General features: G+C 42.7%; 1 protein-coding gene across 3 annotated transcripts in view; it reads left to right on the top strand.

Moving 5' to 3' along the window:
- PHF20 (PHD finger protein 20) overlaps window positions 1-23,296 on the top strand; it is an 88,624-nt gene that overhangs the window by 46,528 nt on the left and 18,800 nt on the right. For 2 of the 3 annotated variants that reach the window (XM_066383977.1, XM_066383974.1), the window contains exons 9-12: window positions 10,926-11,204; window positions 13,127-13,225; window positions 14,064-14,228; window positions 16,380-16,558. In XM_066383977.1, coding sequence (XP_066240074.1) covers window positions 10,926-11,204; window positions 13,127-13,225; window positions 14,064-14,228; window positions 16,380-16,558 — 722 coding nt within the window. The remainder of the gene's footprint in view (window positions 1-10,925; window positions 11,205-13,126; window positions 13,226-14,063; window positions 14,229-16,379; window positions 16,559-23,296) is intronic. The other variant, XM_066383978.1, reaches the window with a different exon arrangement.

Here is a 23,296-nt window from a genome sequence, read left to right as displayed (position 1 = left end):
ATCCACTGCACCACCGCCTGGTCAGGCTAAGCTCTTTATTTTGATGACTTAAAAACCAGAGGAGAATGCAGTTGAAATTGTTACGCTTAGATAGGAAGCTGTTGATGCTGTAAAACAGAAATTAGGATAGGTGCCCTTAGAAGTTCAGAGATCTCAGATTATGTCTGTGACTGGGCCCAGCCTGTTGGCCATCACAAATAACCTAGGACTCTTTGAAAATGGGCTGCTGTCCATTCATTCACTTTTAGTCAACAAATATTTGGGAAGTACCTACTAAGAGCTAGACCCTACTCTAAGCTGTCTCATTTGTGAATATTCTACATGAAACGCACAATAAGTGAGACACAACCTAACAGAAGTAAAGGCTCAGTCAGCAGTTTTGTTTTTTTTAACCAAGTACTTGCTAGAAATGGTACACTTTGCCCTGTGGTCTAGATCAGCAATTTTCAACCTTTTTCATCTCATGGCACATATAATCTAATTACTAAAATTCTGCTGCACACCGAAAAACATGTTTTTTTGCCTATCTGACAAAAAAGTATAATTTTGATTTATTCACACCAGATGGTTATTGTTGTGTTGGCTGTTACAATTTGTTTTATTTGACAATCTAAGGGAAAGGAGGTGAGTGTCCCTGACTTAATAGTCAGGTATTACATGTTTTAAAATTTTTTGTGCAGTCCTGGCTAGTTGGTTCAGTGGTAGAGTGTCGGCCTGGTGTGTGAATGTCCCAGGTTTGATTCTCAGTCAGGGCATACAGGAGAAGCAGCTATCTGATTCTCCACCTCCGCTTTTCCTGTCTCTTTCTCTTTCTCCCCCTCCCGGAACCATGTTCAATTGGTTTGAGTGCATCGGCCGCAGGTGGTGATGATGGATCCATGCAGCCTCTGCTTCAGGCACTAGAAATAGCTTGGTTGCGAGCATGGCCCCAGATGGGCAGGGCATAGCCCCAGATGCGGGTTGCTAGGTGGATCCCAGTGCGGGTGCATGCATGAATCTCTCTCCCCTCTTCTCACTTGGAAAATAAGGGAAAAATTTTTTTTTTGTGCCTGACCAGTGGTGGCACAGTGGCTAGAGCATCTTCCTGGGATGTTGAGGTCCCAGGTTCAAAACCCCTAGGTTGTCAGCTTGAGTGCAGGCTCACCAGCTTGAGCATAGGGTCACTGATGTGAGCCTAAAAGTTACTGGCTTGAAACCCAAGGTTGCTGGCTTGAGCAAGGGGTCAGTGACTCATCTTGAGCGCCCTGGTCAAGGCACATATGATGAGCAATCAATGAACAACTCAAGTGACTCAGCTACGAGTTGATGTTTCTCATCTCTCTCCCTTCCTGTCTCTGTCTCTCATCCTTTCTTTTATTTATTTATTTATTTATTTTTTTATTTTTCTGAAGCTGGAAACAGGGAGAGACAGTCAGACTCCCGCATGCGCCCGACCGGGATCCACCCGGCACGCCCACCATGGGGCGACGCTCTGCCCACCAGGGGGCGATGCTCTGCCCATCCTGGGCGTCGCCATGTTGCGACCAGAGCCACTCTAGCGCCTGGGGCAGAGGCCACAGAGCCATCCCCAGCGCCCAGGCCATCTTTGCTCCAATGGAGCCTTGGCTGCGGGAGGGGAAGAGAGAGACAGAGGAAGGCGCGGCGGAGGGGTGGAGAAACAAATGGGCGCTTCTCCTATGTGCCCTGGCCAGGAATCGAACCCGGGTCCTCCGCACGCTAGGCCGACGCTCTACCGCTGAGCCAACCGGCCAGGGCTGTCTCTCATCCTTTCTTTTTCCTTCTCCCCCCTCCCTTGTTTGCTGTCTTGCTAAAGGAAAGGAATTTGCAGCACACTGATTGAAAATTGCCATTCCTGATCAGTGATTCTAACCTGTGAGTCCTGATGTAGTGTTAGTTATAAAATGAATAGGAAGTTATTTTTATTAAAATATCAAAAGTTTACAAATGATTTATTTTTAAATTAACCAGGTTTCAGAGTAATGTCTATAATTGTTTTTGCAAATGATTTATTTTTAAATTAATGTGGTTAGATTTGGTGTATTGCTACAGTGTTTTGGCTTTCATGCATTTGAGTAAGAGGGCCATAGGGGTTTGGCCATTGTAGTTTGGGAAGTTGTGATGTCTATGTCCTGCCATCGGCCATATGCTCTAGTGGAAAATAGGTTGAGAATTCATTGTTTCAGGGTTTAGAGAGATGAGTGAGACATCTGGTCAGTGCCCTTCTAGACCTCTCTGTCTAGAAGAATGAATAAAACTGCAGGTAGCTGTAAAACAAGAGAGAAGATAAGGTGGTGTTATGAGAAATACGTAGAATAAAACTATGGGAGAGAAGACTGACAGCGGTAATAGTTGCCTGCCACATGCGAGTTGAACTCAGGACTCACTTGTTGATCCCTCAGTATATGCCCAGGAGCTCTGCCGACTATTGAGTATACAAAGAAGAGTGAGCACTCTTGGTCTTAGTGTTCATTAAATGCTATTTGAACATGACTTTGGGAGAGAGGTGATACTGACATTGATGGTTTGGAGGCAGGGGTGGAAGGGGATGGTACTTGCACTGGGGGGCCTTGAAGAATGAGTAGTACTTGGACATTTGGAGATGATATAGAGCAGCATCAGCAGCATAATTATAGGGTCTTGTCCAAGATTGTCAGGTGTGCTTTCTGACGTAACTGTAGTCATTCTGAAGTGGATTAAGGCTGAGCACAGAAGTTGCTGCTAAACTGAGGTTGGTTGCTTTGAGGAGCTTATGGAGCTACTGAAAGTGCTTTGTGTGTTGGATAGGGGAATAGCTCTGAAATGGGCACTTGGCTTTCTGGATTGGTAAGGTTGCTTTCCTCCCACTTAGCTATTCTGTGGCCTTAAGGTAGTTAAAGTATTTTTTCTGAACTGTTTGAAAATAAGTTGCATGTACTTATAAAGTTGCATATACTTAATATGTTTATAATACCTTAAATACTTCGGTGTATATTTAAAAAAAAAGGACATTCTCTTACATTCCCACAATATAATATCTAAAATCAGGACCTTATTTAAACTTGCCAAGGATTTTGTTGTTACCCTTTATCTTGTTTATGGAAGTGGTCTTGTCGTCCTTCAGTTACTCTTTTGGTAATATGCTTTTTCAAAATTTTACTCTTTTTTTTTTTTTTTGTATTTTTCTGAAGCTGGAAATGGGGAGAGACAGTAGACAGACTCCCCCATGCGCCTGACCAGGATTCACCCAGCATGCCCACCAGGGGGCGACGCTCTGCCCACCAGGGGGCGATGCTCTGCCCCTCCGGGGCGTTGCTCTGTCGTGACCAGAGCCACTCCAGCGCCTGGGGCAGAGACCAAGGAGCCATCCCCAGCGCCCGGGCCATCTTTGCTCCAATGGAGCCTCGGCTGCGGGAGGGGAAGAGAGAGACAGAGAGGAAGGAGAGGGGGAGGGGTGGAGAAGCAGATGGGCGCTTCTCCTGTGTGCCCTGTCCGTGAATCGAACCCGGGACTTCTGCACGCCAGGCCGACGCTCTACCACTGAGCCAACCGGCCAGGGCCTTAAAAATTTTTTTAAATTTACTGATTTTAGTGAGAGAAGAAGGGAAAGAGAGAGAGAGAGAGAGAGAGAAAGACAAAGCGAGAGAGAGACAGGAACATTGATCTGTTCCTCCATGTGCCCTGACAAGGTATCAAACCCGCAACCTCTGCGCTTCCAGACGATGCTCTAACCAACCGAACTATCCACCAGGACTAATTTGCTTTTTTTATATCCATACATTTCAATCCAGAAAAGTACAAGAATAATAAAGGTACCATTCATGTCTCCCACCACCCAGACTGTTGGTATTGGGTCACAAATGTCCCACTAGTTCCTCAGGCTGGCTGGCAGGGGGCCTGCTTTCCCAGGCCCCTCCTCCCGCTCCCACTCAGCTTTCCTCCCTTAGATTCTGCTCTAGCCACATGGCTGCTCGCTGTTGTGCAGGCACAGCAGTTATATGCCGCATCCCAGTCCGGCTCTAACCAACATTAAGCCTGACCAGGCGGTGGCGCAGTGGATAGATCGTCGGACTGGGATGCGGAGGACCCAGGTTCAAGACCCCGAGGTCGCCAGCTTGAGCGCAGGCTCATCTGGTTTGAGCAAAGCTGACCAGCTTGGACCCAAGGCCGCTGGCTTGAGCAAGGGGTCACTCGGTCTGCTGTAGCCCCACGGTCAAGGCACATATGAGAAAACTATCAATGAACAACTAAGGTGTTGCAATGCGCAACAAAAAACTAATGATTGATGCTTCTCATTGCTCTTCGTTCCTGTCTGTCCCTGTCTATCCCTCTCTCTGTCTCTGTAAAAAAAAAAAAAAAAAAAAATTGTTTACAATCAGAATGCTAATTCTTTATAAGTACTAGTTCCTGATGAATTTTCACACTTTCTGAATTAAGGCATCTTGAACCTCTTTTTTTTTTATTTTTTTTATTTTTTTATTTTATTTTATTTTTTTACAGAGACAGAGAGTGAGTCAGAGAGAGGGATAGACAGGGACAGACAGGAACAGAGAGAGATGAGAAGCATCAATCATTAGTTTTTCATCGCGCGTTGCAACACCTTAGTTGTTCATTGATTGCTTTCTCATATGTGCTTTGACCGTGGGCCTTCAGCAGACCGAGTAGCCCCTTGCTGGAGCCAGCGACCTTGGGTTCAAGCTGGTGAGCTTTTGCTCAAACCAGATGAGCCCACGCTCAAGCTGGCGACCTCGGGGTCTCGAACCTGGGTCCTCTGCATCCCAGTCCGACGCTCTATCCACTGCGCCACTGCCTGGTCAGGCTTGAACCTCTTTTAAAAAGTGCTTTTTAGTCATTTTGTTTTATTTTTCTATAAATTTCAAACCCGATATATTAAAACCAAGTAAAAGAAAAATATGCCCTTCCTTTATAGCTGTCCCACTTTAGAAAGAACTATGGTACAATTTGGTGTGTGGCTTTCCATCCTTCCAGACACAGTTCTGTGCACATACAAACATGTATATACACATGTAGCTTTAAACAAACACAATTATAGAATCATATATTTGTGTTATTCAGTGACTTGCCTATTTTATTTTATTATTATTTTTTTTCTGTATTTTTCTGAAGCCGGAAACGGGCAGAGACAGTCAGACTCCCGCATGCGCCCGACCGGGATCCACCCGGCACGCCCACCAGAGGGTGATGCTCTGCCCACCAGGGGGCAATGCTCTGCCCCTCCGGGGCGTCGCTCTGTTGCGACCAGAGCCACTCTAGCACCTGGGGCAGAGGCCGAGGAGCCATCCCCGGCGCCCGGGCCATCTTTGCTCCAGTGGAGCCTCGGCTGCGGCAGGGGAAGAGAGAGACAGAGAGGAAGGAGAGGGGGAGGGGTGGAGAAGCAGATGGGCGCTTCTCCTGTGTGCCCTGGCTGTGAATCGAACCCGGGACTTCTGCATGCCAGGCCGACGCTCTACCACTGAGCCAACTGGCCAGGGCCTACTTGCCTGTTTTATTTATGGTATGCTTCCGTATTAGTTCATATCTCTATTCATAATTGCACATAATTTATTTTATTGTATTGCTATTTAATAATTTATTTAACTGTTTCCTGCTGAAAAATGTTTAAGTTGTTTCTAATTTTTCATTATTTATTCTCCCTGTTTTATAGGCAAAGAGCCTAATACTTGCCAAGGAATGACTTAGCAAAGTTGTACACTTCCCAGGTGGCTGGTGTGATACATAGTCTGTGACTCTTATCTTCCAAATGAGTGCCTAATGCCATCTGATGAGATGCTAGCTACTGTGTGAATTAAGCTCTTGCCTTAGGGAAGTTGCACAGTGTGTGATGCAGCACCCACTGCTCTTGAGGGTGCTCATTAAAGCCATGTGTATACTCTGGGTAAGAGACTTATTTAGTAGGGGGGACAGCCTTGAAGAGCAGTATGTGGTATAAGTGATGATAGCTCCAGACACGGTGGTACCTTTGGAATGCTTTGAGGGAGCTGTTCTTTAATTTGATCTGGAAAGTGAATGGTGTTCCTGGTGTTCCTTTTGGAACAGGGCTTAGTGGTGAGTACAGAACAATCCAGAAAGGTTGCTCAGAGAGAGGGGGGTTGTTTAGAACTCATTCACCAAGAATATGTTATGTAAGTAAGCAGGAAGGAGGGCAGTATCATTATCAGAAACATCTAGCCTGACCAGGTGGTGGCGCAGTGGATAGAGCATCGAACTGGGATGCGGAGGACCCAGGTTCGAGACCCCAAGGTCGCTGGCTTGAGCGCGGGCTCACCTGGTTTGAGCAAAGCTCACTAGCTTGGACCCAAGGTCGCTGGCTTGAGCAAGGGGTTACTTGGTCTGCTGAAAGCCTATGGTCAAGGCACATATGAGAAAGCAAGCAATGAACAACTAAAGTGTCGCAACAAAAAACTGATGATTGGTGCTTCTCATCTCTCTCTGTTCCTGTCTGTCTGTCTCTGTTAAAAAAAAAAAAGAAACATCTAGCAAGGTCCCTTAGGCCAAGATGCTGCTGTTGTTAGTCATTGTTTAGTGAATGCTGTCCTGGGCTTTTGCCAGGCTTGGAATTTCTAACCTGGGAGAGTCACAGTCTGAGAAGTCAGTGTGAAGGAGGCTCTTGGGCAGCAGAAGGAGGAGCTGGGGAAGGCAATGAGTCTAGTCTAGAGCAGAAGAGCGGATTAGCTGCTCCCAATTCAGCTCTGGCATTTGGGGCAGCTCTGCCATCTTGTGGAATAAATGCTCAGTGATTTTGGTGAAGGCTAAGTGTGAAGATTTGCAGTCCAGGGGATAGGCTTGGCAAGGTTACTTTCCTCCTATTTACATATTTTGTGGCCTCAAAGTATTATTTGTGCATATATATTTTCCCTGTTTTCAGTTTTAAAAAATATTTTAAAAATTATTATTGATTGATTTCTTGTTCCACCACTTAGTTGTGCATTTATTGGTGGCTTCCTTTATGTGCCCTGACTGGGAATGAAACATGCAACCTTGGTTTTTTTGGGTGACGCTCTAACCCAGTAGTCCCCACCTTTTTTGGGCCATGGACTGGTTTAATGTCAGAAAATATTTTCACAGACCGGCCTTTAGGGTGGGACAGATAAATGTATCATGTGACCGAGACAAGCGTCAAGAGTGAGTCTTAGATGGATGTAACAGAGGGAATCTGGTCATTTTTAAAATATAAACATCGTTCAGACTTAAATATAAATAAAACGGAAATAATGTAAGTTATTTATTCTTTCTCTGCGGCCCGATACCAAATGGCCCAGGGACCGGTTCCGGTCCGCGGCCCAGGGGTTGGGAACCACTGCTCTAACCAATCCCTGTACAAAGAATTTCTATACAGGCATACCTTGGAGATATTGAGGTTTGGTTACAGGCCACTGAAATACAGCAAGTATAGCAATAAAGAGAGTTGTGATCTTTGCTTGTGAAGAGTCTTGACTTCAGTTTCTTAAAAAAATGACATCTGTGATATGCAATAAAGCAAAGCTCAATAAGACAAAGTATGTAGTAAGTATGTGTGTCTTCAGCCAGATTCCCCACGTGTTAGCAATTTATTACATTTGCTTTAGTATTCTGTTTTTTAAAGTGTTTTTTTTCTGAATTGTTTGCAAAGAAGTTATAGTCCTTTACCCCTGAGTACCTCAGTACATATTTTCTAAAAACAAGGATGTTCTTTTATATTACTACAATGCAGTTATCAAAATCAGGACCTTATTCAAACATTATCAATTGTTATTATAATGTCCTTTATAGTAAAATTGGGAAAAATATTTCTGATCAGGATCTAATTCTGGATGACTCATTCGATTTAATTGTCATTTCTTTTAGTCTCCTTTCATCTGAAACAATTCTTCAGTCTTTGTCTTTTATGACCTTGACATTTCTGAAGGTATGATATTCCTCAATTTAGTATTTTCTGATGTGTCATTATGATTAGATTTAGGTTATACACTTTTAGCAGAAATACATCCTTTTCAAGCGGCTTATATCAGGAAAAACACAGTATCTGTTTGTTTCATTTATTGGTGATGTTAACTTTAGTCACTTGGTTAAGGTAGTAGCTACCAGGTTTCTCTACTGTAAAGCTATTATTTTTCCTTTTATAATTAAAAATTTTTTTGTGAGAATACTTTGACACTGTAAATATCTCCTTTTTTTTTTTTTTTTTTTTTTTTTTTTTACAGGAACAGAAAGAGGGATAGATAGGGACAGACAGACAGGAAAGGAGAGAGATGAGAAGCATCAATCATCAGTTTTTCGTTGTGACACTTTAGTTCATTGATTGCTTTCTCATATGTGCCTTGGCCGCGGGCCTTCAGCAGACTGAGTAACCCCTTGCTGGAGCCACCTTGGGTTCAAGCTGGTGAGCTTTTTTTTGCTCAAGCCAGATGAGCTCGTGCTCAAGCTGGTGACCTCGGGGTCTGGAACTTGGGTCCTCTGCATCCCAGTCCAACGCTCTATCCACTGCGCCACCGCCTGGTCAGGCTCTTCTTTCTTTATTAAATGTTCACATCCTATTTTAATATTATTGATATTTCTTGGCTGAATTAACATGATGGTTGCCAAATGGTCATTTCTAACTCTCATCATTCCTTCTACATTTATTAATTTGTATTCTATTGTAAGAAAGAACTTTCCCTTCTTTATTTATTGTATTTATTTTTATCCACATGGACTCATGGAGTTATCTGGAATGATTTTTGAAATACTGTCAAATAGAAAAGAAATCATTAGGTTATAAAATGGCCAATATTTAACCTTTTTATTTCTATAAAAATGGCAAATTCAACTTAAGAGGCCCAAGAGGAGGAAATTGGAAAGAAACCATTTGTATTTGGTTTTAAGAAAGAATTTTAGAATATATTAGATGGAGGTTTTTATTTCTCTAATGACATGTTTGTCCAATACCAGTGATTTTCAACCTTTTTCATCTCATAGCACATGCAGACTAATCATTAAAGTTCTTCAGCACACCAAAAGATATTATGTATGTATTTTTGCTAATCTGACCAAAAAAAATAGGTATAATTTTGACTCGTTCACACCAGATGGCTTTTGTTGTGTTGGTTTTTTCATTTTTTAATTTGACAATCTAGGAAACGAGGTGAGTTCCCCTTACTAAATAATTAAGTATTGCATGTTTTAAAAATGCTTGTGGCACATTGGTTGAAAATTGCTGTCCCATAGTATTAGTCTGAGACATATTTCATTTTATCTTACATTACTTTTTCTTCTTTTAACTGCATTCAACTGATTGGAATTCTTTCTTACCTCTCTTGTTAGGGATAGAAAGTGATTTTAATGTGTTCTGCGTTTAGGTGTGTGAGGGTGTGTGTGTAATTTTTTACTTGTTTACATTGTTTATATAACAGCATCCATCACATCATCAAGCCTACTATTATTTGTTTTTTGAGATTTTATTTATTGAGGTTTTTGGAGAGAGGGAGAGAGAGAGAGAGAGAGAGAGAGAGAGAGAGAGAGAAAGGGAGGGAAGCCTGGAAAGCATTAATCTTAGTTGCTCCCGGGGATTTTAAACTGGTGACCTCAGCATTCTAGGTCAATGCTTTATCCACTGCACCACCACAGGCCAGGCTCGAGCCTACTATTTTTGCCTGACCAGGCAGTGGTGCAGTGGATAATGTTGGCCTGGGACGCTGAGGACCCAGGTTTGAAACTCCAAGGCCGCTGGCTGAGTGTGGGCTCATCTGGCTTGAGCATGGGGTTGTCGGCTTGAGCATGAGATTATAAACATGACTCCATGGTCACTGGCTTGAGCCCAAAGGTCACTGTCTTGAAGCCCAAGGTCTTTGGCTTGAACCCAAGGTCGCTGGCTTGAGTAAGGGGTCACTGGCTTGGCTGGAGCCCCCCGGTCAAGGTACATATGAGAAAGCAATAAACAACTAAGGTGCTGCAACTGTATATGAGTTGATGCTTCTCATCTCTCTCCCTTCCTGTCTCTCTCTTTCCCTTACTCTCTCTCTAAGCCTACTACTTTTGCAGTCATACCCTAGTATTATTTTGAGTATAGAAAGTACTTCAAAAAGTAATCATAATATTTACCAAAGTTTCAGCACACTACCTGCTTCTAATGAAGCTTGTATCATTGCATTTAGGAAAACTTTTACTCAAGAAAGCATATTTGTGGGTTCCCCATTCTGTAGAGGAGTGACTTGAATTTAATAAGGTTATTGCTCTTATTTGAGTGAGGGCACTGTGAAGGGAGTCTTCACGAAACTGATTTTCTAACACACATGAAGGCCTTGTGACAGCTTTACTTTTTGTCATTGATAAATGACAGACCATTGCCTTTTGTTTGGTTCTGGAAGTTTCAAACCCAAGTTCTCTTCATGCCTTCCAGCCCCATTCAGTTGGTTATTTGTTTTTTTTTATAGTCTGTAAGAGTCCTTTTGATGAAACCAAGTACATAGTAGTGAAATCTCAGAAATGATCAAAACTAAAACCTTTGTAGCAGTTATAGTCTTCTTGTGCTAAAATTGTTTTAAGATCCCTTCGGTTTGTAAAGAGATCCCATGAAAATATCCCTAGTTCTGTCCACACACAGAGCTACTGGAATGGTGAGGAGTTTGAATCTGGTCCAAATTATGAATAACAAGTGCTGGGTTGGAATCCTGATTTTTGTTTTTAGGATTTCCCCAAAGTCTGAAATCCTGAGAACTTCTAGGGCAGCTTCAGAAAAACAAACAAACATGTTGATTTCTTCTTTCAGAAGGTGAATCACAATTGAGTACTCTGTTGTTTACCCTAAAGGTGTATTCCTTCTCTCTAAACAAGGATCTTTGGGAGGTGATGGCAGTCTGATCTAGGTTTCCAGCTACAGATGCATTCTACTCTTTCTTGTTCCATTGCCATGTGTTCATGTGTATATTGTAACAACTAGGATAAGCACAGCTTTGTTGTCTTTGTTTTTTTAGTAACAAATACTTTAAAGAAAACAGAAGATTTCGTGACATCTAAAGCACTGACTGTCGACCTAGACCACAAATTTAGGTGCAAGGTTGTGGATTGTTTAAAATTTTTCCGCAAAGCCAAACTGCTGCACTATCACATGAAGTATTTCCATGGAATGGAGAAGTCCCCAGAGCCGGAGGAGAGCCCAGGGAAGAGGCATGTCCAAACAAGGGGCTCTTCAGCCTCAGACAAGACCAGCCAGGAGGGCCTGACCAGGAAGCGCGTCTCTGCCAGTTCGCCAAGTAAGTGTTATCGTTGTGTGTGGGTCTGTAACATGGAGGTCACAGTGCTTGCCTTTCTGACACAGAAAGCAGGTGTTGGTCTGGTCTGGTTAAATCCCAAAAGAGGAACTCTGGTACTTGGGTACTAACTGGGTATGCCTGGGATTTTAGCAGTTTACACCCTGCATCTTGACCAGTCTATGTCAAGGATCTAGTACCTAGGTAATACCTCTTCTTCAGCCAATTCTGCTGCTGATTGGGGATATTGCTGTTGCCATTTCACTAAACTAATAATTATGTTTACTTCAGTTTGGAGGTCATTTTAACCAGAATTTACAAATTAAAAACTGAATTGGGCAACAGTTCTGTATGTGTGTGGGTGAAGGTACATCCAATCATAGTAGTCCTTCCTTTCAATAGCCTCCTAAGTCACTCATGGTAAAGGCCAGCTTCCTCTTGTCCAGACCTGACCCTGCTCAGCTTCTGAGACCAGCCAAGATCGGGCGCGTTCATGATCTACCACTAGCCCGCATCATCACTGTTCCCTCAACCTAATTCTTATTTCAACTCCAGTGGAGACATACAGACCTCCGTGCTATTTACTGGCTTCTAATTCTAGTTGTTCATTTTTAATGTATGGGAAAGCAGTGGACTTTTGTATATTAACCTTGTCTTTTGCAACCTTGCTATACTCACGGTTATGTTTTGTTTTGTGTTTTTTGGTCTCTTGTCAGTTCTTTGGGATTTTCTATATAGACAATGATGTCTCTGCAAACAGAGTTTTATTTCTTCCCTTTTCAATCTGTATTTTATTTCCTTATTGTATTGTCTAAGATGTCTGATACGATGTTGAGTAGGAGTGTTGAGTAGGAGTGTTGAGTGGGGATAAAAAGTTTGGACAAGGATTATCAAAAAGAAATTTTTGTTTGTTTTTAGAGAGAGACAAAGACAAAAAGGGAGAGAGATCAGAAGCATCAACTCCTAGTTGCTTCAGTTTAGTCTTTTTTGTCTTTTTTTATTGTTTCTCATATGTGCCTTGACCGAGAGGCTTAAGCCGAGCCAGTGACCCCTTGCTCAAGCCAGTGACCTTTGGGCTCTAGCCAGAGACCCATGACCCTGTGCTTAAGGTGGTAAGCCCACATTCAAGCCGATGAGCCCATGTTCTAGCTGGCCACCTTGGGGTTCTGAACCAGGGCCCTCAGCGTCCCAGGCCTGTGCTCAATTCACTGTGCCACTGCCAGTCATGCTTGAAAAGGAGTTTTGCTGTGAAGAGTAACCAAGAATGAAGTTGTAGTATTTGGAAGGTGTGAGTTCTTTATTTTTACACTTGATCTTAGCCAAAAGGCTGAGAAGCAATTACATTGTTCACTTTATGCGAATTTTATGTTTTGTAAAAGGAAAAAAATATATCAAACAAAATCCTGTCATCCTGTCACCCAGGTCACTCCTCAAGCCAGTAAAATCAGAATCTGTGTGGGTGGGACCTGGGCATTCACTTTTATTTTCCCTGGTGATTGCAGGATGTAGCCAGTGTTGAGGAGCATTGATCTAAGTAAGGTCAATGAACTTTTTTCTGGAAAGGACCGACAATAAATATTTTCAGCTTTAGGGGCCAAAGGTTTCTGTGAGCCAGGTTGTTGAAGCATGAAAGCGACCATGGTCAACATGTAATGAATAAGCATGATGTGCTTTAATAAAACTTACTTACAATAACAGAGGCCTGTGGTTTGCTGGCCCCAGGACAAAAGGCTCCCTGATGGGGAAGGGACTCCAGAACCCTGAGGGGTGGAAGGTGACCGCCTGGGCAGAGCAGACCCAGAATTCTGTTCTACCACCCACTTCAGTTCTTCACAGTGGACGTGCTTACTAACTTAAGAATAAACATCCCAGAGTTGAAACCAGAATGTTAGGATGTCGATACTTACACTTATATTTAATTCTAGCTGCAAAAGACAAGGAAAAGAACAAAGAGAAGAAATTCAAAGAGTTTGTGAGAGTGAAACCAAAGAAGAAAAAGAAAAAGAAAAAGAAAACCAAACCTGGTAATTTTTCCTGTGGGGTGTTTCACTTGGGTTTCTTTACAATGTGTGTGCTGAGGAGATGCTATCTCGCCCCCCTGGCCTTGGAGCCAGCACGGAGGAGAGGAGGGGCCAGCAGGCTCCACTGGAGCAGTGGGCACAGCCCTGGCCAGGGAGGGAGCCCACTCCCCTGGGAGTTACGGGGCTACAGTGGCCTTTAGGAAGGCCCTCCCCCTTGCTTCATTGGCCAGTGTGCCCTGCCACAGGGTGGGGCATCAGAACGCATCATAGTAGCAGAGGACATGCAGATAAAGGACTAGGTTTGTTTTTAGACACAACTCGAAACATTTCTCAACCCTTTCAGAAAAGCATTCACTTCTTGAAAAGTATATGTCTAGCCCTCACAAAAATGTTAATTTTTAAAAGAAAATCAGTTTTGGGAGCTAAAGTGCTGCCACATTTTATTTTCAGTGGTATCTTCTGGTTTAGGAAAAACAATCATGTCAGAAACGCTCAGGGACGTTTCTCATCTCTCTCCCTTCCTGTCTGTCCCTATCTGTTCCTCTCTCTGACTCTGTCTCTGAGACACACACACACACACACACACACACACACACACACACACACACGAAACGCTCAGGGAAGAAGGGTGATAATGACAAGGAAGCTGTTGGTTTTGAGGTTCTCAGAGGTGGGCAGAGGAATGAATCCCTAAATCTCTCCTCCACACCCCTTTGTAGTGGACTTGCTCCCGAGCCTTTCCATTATTTGGACAGTAGAGCTATTGGGTGGATGGGGTTCATTCTGGAATGCCCTGATGATGTCTGGGGATGCTGATTCCTCTTTGACCTTATTCTTTCAGAATGCCCCTGCGGTGAGGAGATCAGTGACACCTCCCAGGAACCTTCTCCACCCAAGACATTTGCTGTCACCAGATGTGGGTCCTCACACAAGCCTGGGGTCCACATGAGCCCACAGCTCCCTGGTTCTGAATCTGGAAACCACAAAGGGAAAGTGAAAGTATCTGGTAAGGAGGCTCTCAGCTGGCTTGGCCATTTGTATAGCACTGTAGTCTGAGAAGGCTGGATTTACGTGATACTATAATCTGCTCCCCAGGCCCTCTGCAAGTATAATCTCCTGTATTTTTAAAATAAGTATATACATTATATGAAGCAAAGGTCATTGGTTGTGTCTTCCTTGAACTTCCCTTCTTTCCAACTGCGGTCTAGTTGATGTCTCTCAGGTGCCTCCAAGCCAGTGTGTTATAACCAAACCCCTTGTCCCCCATCCCCTTGCGTCCCTGCCCCGCATTCCTCCATGAATTTATTTTTTTCTGTTGTTTAGAAACCACCAAGTCCACGATACTTTGTTATAGCAGCCCAAACTAAGACATGGAGGAAATTATATTTCTGAATCTGAATCTGTTTTTTTCAATCTAGATATTTATTTCACACTTTAAGAGAATGATCACATCAGAAAATATACTGAATATTTTCACTAAAGATATACTTTAAAAGTGGAAAATTGGATAATATTTCAGTTGTGCTTTAAAGCAACATATTCTCCTCACTTCTAATATTTCATTAATTTATTCAACTATTTTTTTATTTTTTTATTTTTTTACAGAGACAGAGAGTCAGAGAGAGGGATAGACAGGGACAGACAGACAGGAATGGAGAGAGATGAGAAGCATCAATCATCAGTTTTTTGTTTTTAAACCTTAGTTGTTCATTGATTGCTTTCTCATATGTGCCTTGACTGTGGGCCTTCAGCAGACCAAGTAACCCCTTGCTTGAGCCAGTGACCTTGGGTCCAAGCTGGTGAGCTTTGCTCAAACCAGATGAGCCCGCGCTCAAGCTGGCGTCCTCGGGGTCTCGAACCTGGATCCTTCCACATCCCAGTCCGACTCTCTATCCACTGCGCCAAATTATTCAACTATTTAATGAATATTTATTGAGTTCCTACTTTGTGCAAGCCAATATCATTTTTATTGTAAAATACCTATAGTTTTAGCTACTTTTCTTAGAATCTTTTTTAAAAAGTTTTTTGTAAATTGGTTTTATTTATTTATTTATTATTTTTTAAGCATTTTAATTTTATTTATTTATTTTGTGACAAAGAGAATCAGAAAGAGGGACAGATAGGAAGGGAGAGAGATGAGAAGCATCAATTCTTTATTGCGGCACCTTAGTTGTTCACTGATTGCTTTCTCATATGTGCCTTTACGAGGGGGCTACAGCAGACCAAGTAACCCCTTGCTTGAGCCAGCGACCTTGGGTCCAAGCTGGTGAGCCCTGCTCAAACCAGATGAGCCTGTGCTTAAGCTGGCGACCTCAGGGTCTTGAACCTGGGTCCTCCGCATCCCAGTCTGACACTCTATCCACTGCGCTACCGCCCAGTCAGGCTGTAAATTGATTTTAAAGAGAGAGAGAGAGAGAGAGAGAGAGAGAGAGAGAGAAAGAGAGAGAAACTGATTTGTTTTTTCACTTACTTAAGAATTCTTTGGTGGATTCTTGTTTGTGCCGACCGGGAATTGAACCCACAGCCTTGACATACCAGGATGATGCTCTAACCAACTGAGCTAACTGGTCAGGGCCATTCCTCCATTTGATGGCCTCTACATCTAACCTGGCTGCTCAGGGAAACTGAGTCAACCTTGAAGGCTCCCCTTCTCCAACTTGTAGGGTGATTGTGAGTTAAAAGGAGTTAATATGTTGAAAGTACTTAGAACATGTCTGGAGTGATTGGTAAAGGTTAGCTGTGATTAGAACTAATTATTATTAGTCATAATTAGGCTCCGAGACCTAGTGATTTTAGTTCTGATTATCCCTGGAATCTGCCCCTTCTTCGTTTCCCACTGTCTACAGAGTTTTAAAGGTGGCTCTGGATCCAGGCTTTACTGTAAGCCAGGTCCTAGCTGGATGGGGTGAGGTGAGGAACATGTGTGACTCATTAGGGACGGTTGTGGTTCATGCGGAGTTGCAGCTTCTCCACCAATGAGGTCTGTGACCTTGGGCAGCCATTTACCTTGGGCCTCTCTTTCAGTAAAATGAGGAAATGGTGTTTAGTTCACTGCTAGGCAGCTTACATCATTTGGGCTGTTACTCTTGACAATCTAGTTTTTAAAAAATTGTATAGCAATTTAAAACAGTGACTGTTGTTTTCCCTTTCCTCTCAGAGGAGGATAATTTGAGTGAGTCCTCTTCTGAGAGCTTTCTGTGGAGCGATGAGGAGTATGGTCAAGACATCGATGTGACCACCAACCCAGATGAGGAACTCGATGGGGATGACCGCTATGATTTTGAAGTGGTCCGCTGCATCTGTGAGGTTCAGGAAGAAAATGACTTTATGATTCAGGTGGGTAGTGCTCCCAGGAGACAGGTATAGAGAAGCACAAGCTGGTCTTTGAAGGGAATTTTGAGGGACTACAGTTAGAGGCCGGCAAAATAAGTCATGTCTGAAGCCCCAGCTGGGCAGTATCAGCAGCAGATCGAGCTTTGCCTTCTGGTTTAGCTTCCTGAATCGTGGGCTGGTGTAGATAGCCTGTTCATAGGAGAAGCCAGGAGTTGAGGGCTCGTTGTGTGTAAACCTCTCATGATCTGCTTGGGGCAGCTGGGACCCACAAATGGAAAGGGCCTTGCCTGTGGTCACACTGAGGATTTGAGCAGCAGGGACCCAGATTTCTTTTTTTTTTTTTTTTTTTTTTTTTTTTTTTTTTTTTTTCATTTTTCTGAAGCTGGAAACAGGGAGAGACAGTCAGACAGACTCCCGCATGCGCCCGACCGGGATCCACCCGGCACACCCACCAGGGGCGGTGCTCTGCCCCCCAGGGGGCGATGCTCTGCCCATCCTGGGCGTCGCCATATTGCGACCAGAGCCACTCTAGCGCCTGAGGCAGAGGCCACAGAGCCATGCCCAGCGCCCGGGCCATCTTTTGCTCCAATGGAGCCTTGGCTGCGGGAGGGGAAGAGAGAGACAGAGAGGAAAGCGCGGCGGAGGGGTGGAGAAGCAAATGGGCGCTTCTCCTATGTGCCCTGGCCGGGAATCGAACCCGGGTCCTCCGCACGCTAGGCCGACGCTCTACCGCTGAGCCAACCGGCCAGGGCCGGGACCCAGATTTCTGAAATGGTAGTTAATCTTCCTGTGGACCCATACCTCCTCTCAGATAAATTTTCTTTATGGCCTGAGAAATGGAGGCCAGTTCTTTGGCTTGTCTGTTTCTTGTTCTTTATTTTCCTGACACTTCTGTCATTTTCATCTCTGGTATGCCTGTGGGGTGCCTCCCTGCCTGCTTGGGGAGACCATCACTGGCCAGCACCTGCTTGCCTCTGGTCCTTCTCTTGCTCCTAATTACAGTGCTGGGAGAGATGGCTCCTGTCTGGCTGACTCCACGGGCTGTCATAAATACTTGCATGGCTTGGCAGCTGCCTGGCTGTCCAGGGAACCTGAGTGTTTCTAAGTTGGTCATGGTTATTTTGGTTAGTATTCTTTGGGAGTTTCTTCCCTTTCGAATAGTCTTTATGATAATCTCTGGGAATTCAGGACACACGGATGCTCTCAAATACTGCCTGATATTTATGACCTTAAGTATGTCTTAGGTCAGTGGTTTTCGAACTTTTTGGGCATCAGAACCCCTTTTCCTAATGAACTCTCTCACAGAATCCCAAAATATGTAAGTTAAAAGCAATAGTTTAGAAAGTTCAAAATGGATAATCTTCACTTTGAAGTTCAGAAATGTGAATGATGGGCCTCTTCCCATTAAATCTGGTATGCACTCAGGGTTATAAGTGACAGTTGCTGACTTGGAGCATTTTAGTGGCTCAATTGTTTTTCTCTTTTGTGAGACAAGTCTGATGCACGTGGTCTTTTATATGGGTGACTTTTCCTGAACTACATGCTGTGTAGTCAGTTTGCTTAATCAGAGATGAGAAGAAAAGCTTTGTTCCAAGAACAACATCATAAATACTGAGCTAGCCTAGCAGTACAGAATTATGTGTACTGTTGGGCTTTGTTGTCCTAACATTAAGCTTGAAACATATTTGAGTATGCATTTTTTTTAAAAGTTTGATTTTAAAAGGATGGTAGTGATTGTTGGTTTTTGTCTCATTTCTCTGGATGTGTGCCAGTTCTGGGCCTTCGAAGTCTGATTTGGTCCTCATTTGTCCATTGAATCTCTAGTGGATGAGTAATGAAGGCTCCTCTGGCAAGGCTATTCTAACTAATCAGTATGCAACATAGTGCTGCTCCACTGTAATCCTTTCTCCATTGATTTTTCTATGAGTAACAAGGATTATGAGGTGTTTGGGGGGTAGAGGTTGATGTGCCATTCTGTGCTATTTGAAGAAACTAAATTCGGAGCTATTGAGGCACACCAGCTGTTATAATGCAGAGTCCGGAACTAACTTCCATCCCCTGCTTCCCAAGCTTTACATGACACCCTCCCCCACCCCCCCAGCTCAGCACTGTGGCTTCCTGTCTGGCATTGTGGTGACGATAAGCTCACTTCAGAGCCCTTCAGAACCCCCCTGGGTATCCAGCTAGCTTTGTGTCACAGAGGGACAGTTTCTGACTTTCAGTCATTATAAGTGATGTACCTTTCCACTTAGGAACTTTTAGAAAAAGACATACATAAATTTAGAGGGAGGTAACTGGAACGAATACATTTTAAGCTTCTAAAATGTATTCATCATCTAGTTTTTTTGTTTTGTTTTAGATTTTTATTTTTTCATTTTAGAGAGAGGAGAGAGAGAGAAGGGGGGGAGCAAGAAGCATCAACTCCCACATGTGCCTTGACCAGGCAAGCCTGGGGTTTTGAACTGGCGACCTCAGCATTCCAGGTCGTTGCTTTATCCACTGCGCCACCACAGGTCAGGGTCATCTTCTAGTTTTAAGTGTGTTCATCATCTAGGACAGTTCAAATAAGTTATTCTTAAAATAAATGTTTAACTTACATTGATAATTTGTATAATACTAGACTACATTTAGAGTTCCTTTTCTATGAAATACATTATTTTAGAAAAATAATTTTCTTTGATTATTTCATCGATATCAATATTACTCAAATATAGTATTTATTTTTATTGATTGATTTAGAGAGAGGAAGTGAGAGAGAGAGAAAAACATTAATTTGTTGTTCCGTTTATGGTTGATTTCTCTGTGTGCCCTGACTGGGGATCAAACTTGCCACCTTGCATATCTGGATGATGCTCTAACCAACTGAGCTATCCGACTAGGGTTTGATTTTATTTACCAGTGCTAATTAAATCACTGGGATGTTAAAATTCTGCTTGATAAATATGAATGTTAGAGAAATACGGTTACCACATTAAAAATGAGCATCAGAAAGCCAATTTGATATTTAAAAATTTTTAATTATTCTAGTCCAAGTATATTTCTAATTGGACCAGGTGACACATATTTTAGGCCTACAGGACCATATGGTCTTTGTTGCAACTACTCAACTCCGCCCCAAGCAGCCATGGACAATATGTAAAATGAATGAGCGTGTTCATATAATACTTTATTTATAAAAACAGGACTCCAGCTGGATTTAGCTTGCAAGCTGTGGTTTGCTAGCCTTTGCCCTAGAGCAACAAATGTATATTAGGTGCCAAACCTCAGTAAAAATTGGGTAGCAGTTTTAACAAGAACCCCATTTTTAAAGTTTTCTTTGTTTAAAAATTTTTAAGGGCTGGCTGTTTTGCTCAGTTGATTAGAGTGTTATCCCAATACACCCAGGTCATGGTTCAATCCCTGGTCCCTGCACATAAAAGAAACAACCAATGAATGCATAAATAAGTGGAAGGACAAATTGATGTCTCTCTCTTTCTCACTCACTTTCTGTTTCTCAAAAAGCAATACAAATAAATTTTAAAATAAAATTTATATTTATTTGTTGCTAGCTAATGTATTCACATAATTCAAAGTCTAAAAGGTATACAGAGAAAAATCTTACCCTCATCCCACTTCCATTTGTCAACTACCCTTCCCTAAAGGCAGCCCTTACCATTTTGTATATCTTTCCATAAACATTGTTCTGTGGCTAAATAAGCAATAACAAATATATTCTTTCCATTTTCTCTCTCTCTTTTTTTTTTCTTATCTTGTGGTAAAATGTACATGACAAAATTGACCATTGTAACCATTTGTAAGTATGTGGCATTAAGTGATTAGGCATCGAATACATTCACATTGCTGTTCAACCTTTTTTTTAAAACACAAATGTTATTTTTTATGTAGTATTTTCAAGATCATTTTTTTCTCCCATGTTACAACGAATAAGTTGAAGATTGCTTCATTTTCAAACATGAAAGTCTTCCCTAGTCTTCTTTATGGATGCATAATGGATAGATAATTTATTTAACCCTTCCCCTACTGACAGACATTTAGATTGTTTCTAATCACAGTTACGTGTCCTGGCTCATTGGCTCAGTGGTAGAGCATTGGCCTGGCATGTGGATGTCCTGGGTTTGATTCCTGGTCATGGCACACAGGAGAAGCAACCATCTGCTTCTCTACCCCTCCCTCTTGCTCTTCTCTCTCCCCCCTCTCTCTCCCCCTACTCGTCTTTCTCCCCCCCTTTCTCTCCCTCTCCTGCAGCCATGGCTCCATTGGTTTGAGAGCATTGGCCCCTGGCACTGAAGATAGCTCTGTGAAGCCTCTGCCTCAGGCACTAAGAAAATAGCCAGTTGTGAGCATGGCCCCAGATGGGGATTGCTGGGTGGATGTCAGTTGGAGTGTGTGTGGGAGTCTGTCTCTCTATCTCCCCTCTTCTCGCTTTGAAAAAGAAAGAAAAAACTGATGTAATGAACAATTTTGTGTGAGTATGCCTTACATAATATTGTCATAGCAATATTATATAAACCCTTCCTAGCGGCAGTACCAAAGAAGTCTCACCAGCACCCTTGTAAGTGTACAAGGTACTATCAAACTTATTTTTTGGTATTTTTCCAAAGTGAGAAGCAGGGGGGAGGCAAACAGACTCCAGCCTGTGCCTGACCGTGATCCACCTGGCATGCCCACCAGGGGGCGATTCTTGGCTCTTCTGTGGTGTTGTTTCCCTGCAATCAGAGCCATTCTAGCACCTGAAGCAGAGGCCATGGGGCCATCCTCAGTGCCCAGGCCAACTTTGCTCCAATTGAGCCTTGGCTGTGGGAGGGGAAGAGAGAGATAGAGAGAAAGTAGAGGGGGAAGGGTAGAGAAGCAGATGGACGCTTCTCCTGTGTGCCCTGGTCAGAAATCGAACCTGGGACTTCTACACACTGGGCCGACGCTCTACTACTGAGCCAACCAGCCAGGGCCTTGTCAAACTTTTTTTTACCTTTGTTCTTTAAGTGAAAAAAATAGCCTATTAGTCATGTTTATGATTTCACACTCAAGCTGGTGACCTCACACTCAAGCTGGTGAGCCTGTGCTCAAGCTGTCAACATTGGGGTTTTAAACCTGCTCCTGTATTGCCCTAACGATTTTTTGTTTTTGTGAGATCAAATATATTAAACTTTTCTTTAATGGCTTAAAAGAACTTTTTAACTGAGATTTGAATAACAGTTGCTTTCTCATTGGAAGTTCTTAAAAGTTTATAGAAATGTTAATAAAAGAGTTCTCATGGTTTCTTCGGATACTTCTGAGGTTTCCTCTTTTGTGTGTGTGTGAGACAGAGAGAGAGGGACAGATAGGGACAGACAGGAAGGGAGAGAGAAGAGAAGCATCAATTCTTCATTCACCTTAGTTGTTCATTGATTGCTTTCTCATATGTGCCTTGGCTGGGGGCTACAGCAGACCCATTGACCCCTTGCTCAAGCCAGTGACCCCGCACTCAAGCTGGCGACCTTGGGGCCTCGAACCTGGGTGCGCTGCGTCCCAGTCCAACACTCTATTTACTGCGCCAACCACCTGGTCAGGCTCATTTATTTTTTTAAAACCATAAAAATAGTTGATATGTCTGGAATTTATCCTGGTATAAGTGAGGGCTATAGCTACCTATTTGTCTCAACACTGTACCCCATTATTGAAATGTCACCTTTATTTACTCTATTTCTGTATATATTTGGATCTCTTTCTGGAATTTCTCTTCTTTTCCATTATTCCATCTTTTTATATAGTTGCTTATACAATTTTAATTATTGTATCTTTATAATATTCTTTAAATACCTGGCAGGGCTAGTACACCTCTTTTGTTCTTTTGTACAGATTTCCTGGCTATTAATTTTAGAATCTGCTTATATCTAGTTTCAGAGCTCTTTATTATTTTATTGGCAGTATGTTATTTTTATAAATTAATCCAAGGAGAAATGACATTTTTATGATAATGACTGTTGCTATCCAGACATAAGGTGCACCTTGCCATTGACCGAAGTCTCTGTGTGTCCTTCAAATAGTATTTTACAATTTTCTTAATAGAGCTCTTGCATGTTTTATTCTTTGATAGTTTTAGGTATAGTCTTAAATAGTCTTAGATTTATTCTTAGATATTTTATCTTTTCTGTTATTCTTGTTCACTTCTAAATTTAAACTTTTAAAAAATGAATAATGTATTTTAGCCAGACTCACAAGAAGAATGTTACTTTGAAATTTTCAGCTGGGCTGTATTTGATTCAATTGTGGTGAATTCTAATTCTAAAGACACTTAGAAACTCATTGGTGAGAAACTTTCATTCTTATTATTAGTCTCTTTTCTGCTACTAACTATCTTTATCACTGTGCACTCTTTACTAGCTCTTTGAGCTTTAGTTTCCTCATTGGAGATAGAAGTCTCTGGATCAGGTCTTATTTGAAGTCTCTCTTCCAGCTCTGTCCCTGTTGATTCTGAAGTGATCAGCTTCTTAGAGGGTTTATATAAGCCCAGATAAGCCCTCTTCAAGCTGGGGGCTGTCTGACTCCAGATGGCTGAAGAGTGTCTGAATTTTGGAGTTTTAGTCCCTTGTGCCCTGGCTGGTGGCCCACCCTCAAGGCCCTGTGAGGAAGCTCCCTGTCTGCTTTCCAGAGCTATCCATGTAGTTATATGTACATAGAGGTTTCAGGGCCTGGTATCTTAGTATCTCTATTGACGTCTGCTTTTCCTCTCCATGGCCTCCTCTGGGCCCTTAGTCCTCTTGC

Source organism: Saccopteryx leptura, chromosome 5 (assembly GCF_036850995.1).
Source record: "Saccopteryx leptura isolate mSacLep1 chromosome 5, mSacLep1_pri_phased_curated, whole genome shotgun sequence".
Classification (NCBI taxonomy): domain Eukaryota; kingdom Metazoa; phylum Chordata; class Mammalia; order Chiroptera; family Emballonuridae; genus Saccopteryx; species Saccopteryx leptura.
The sequence above is the reverse complement of the archived record's forward strand: the minus strand, read 5'-3'. Positions and strand labels throughout refer to the sequence as shown.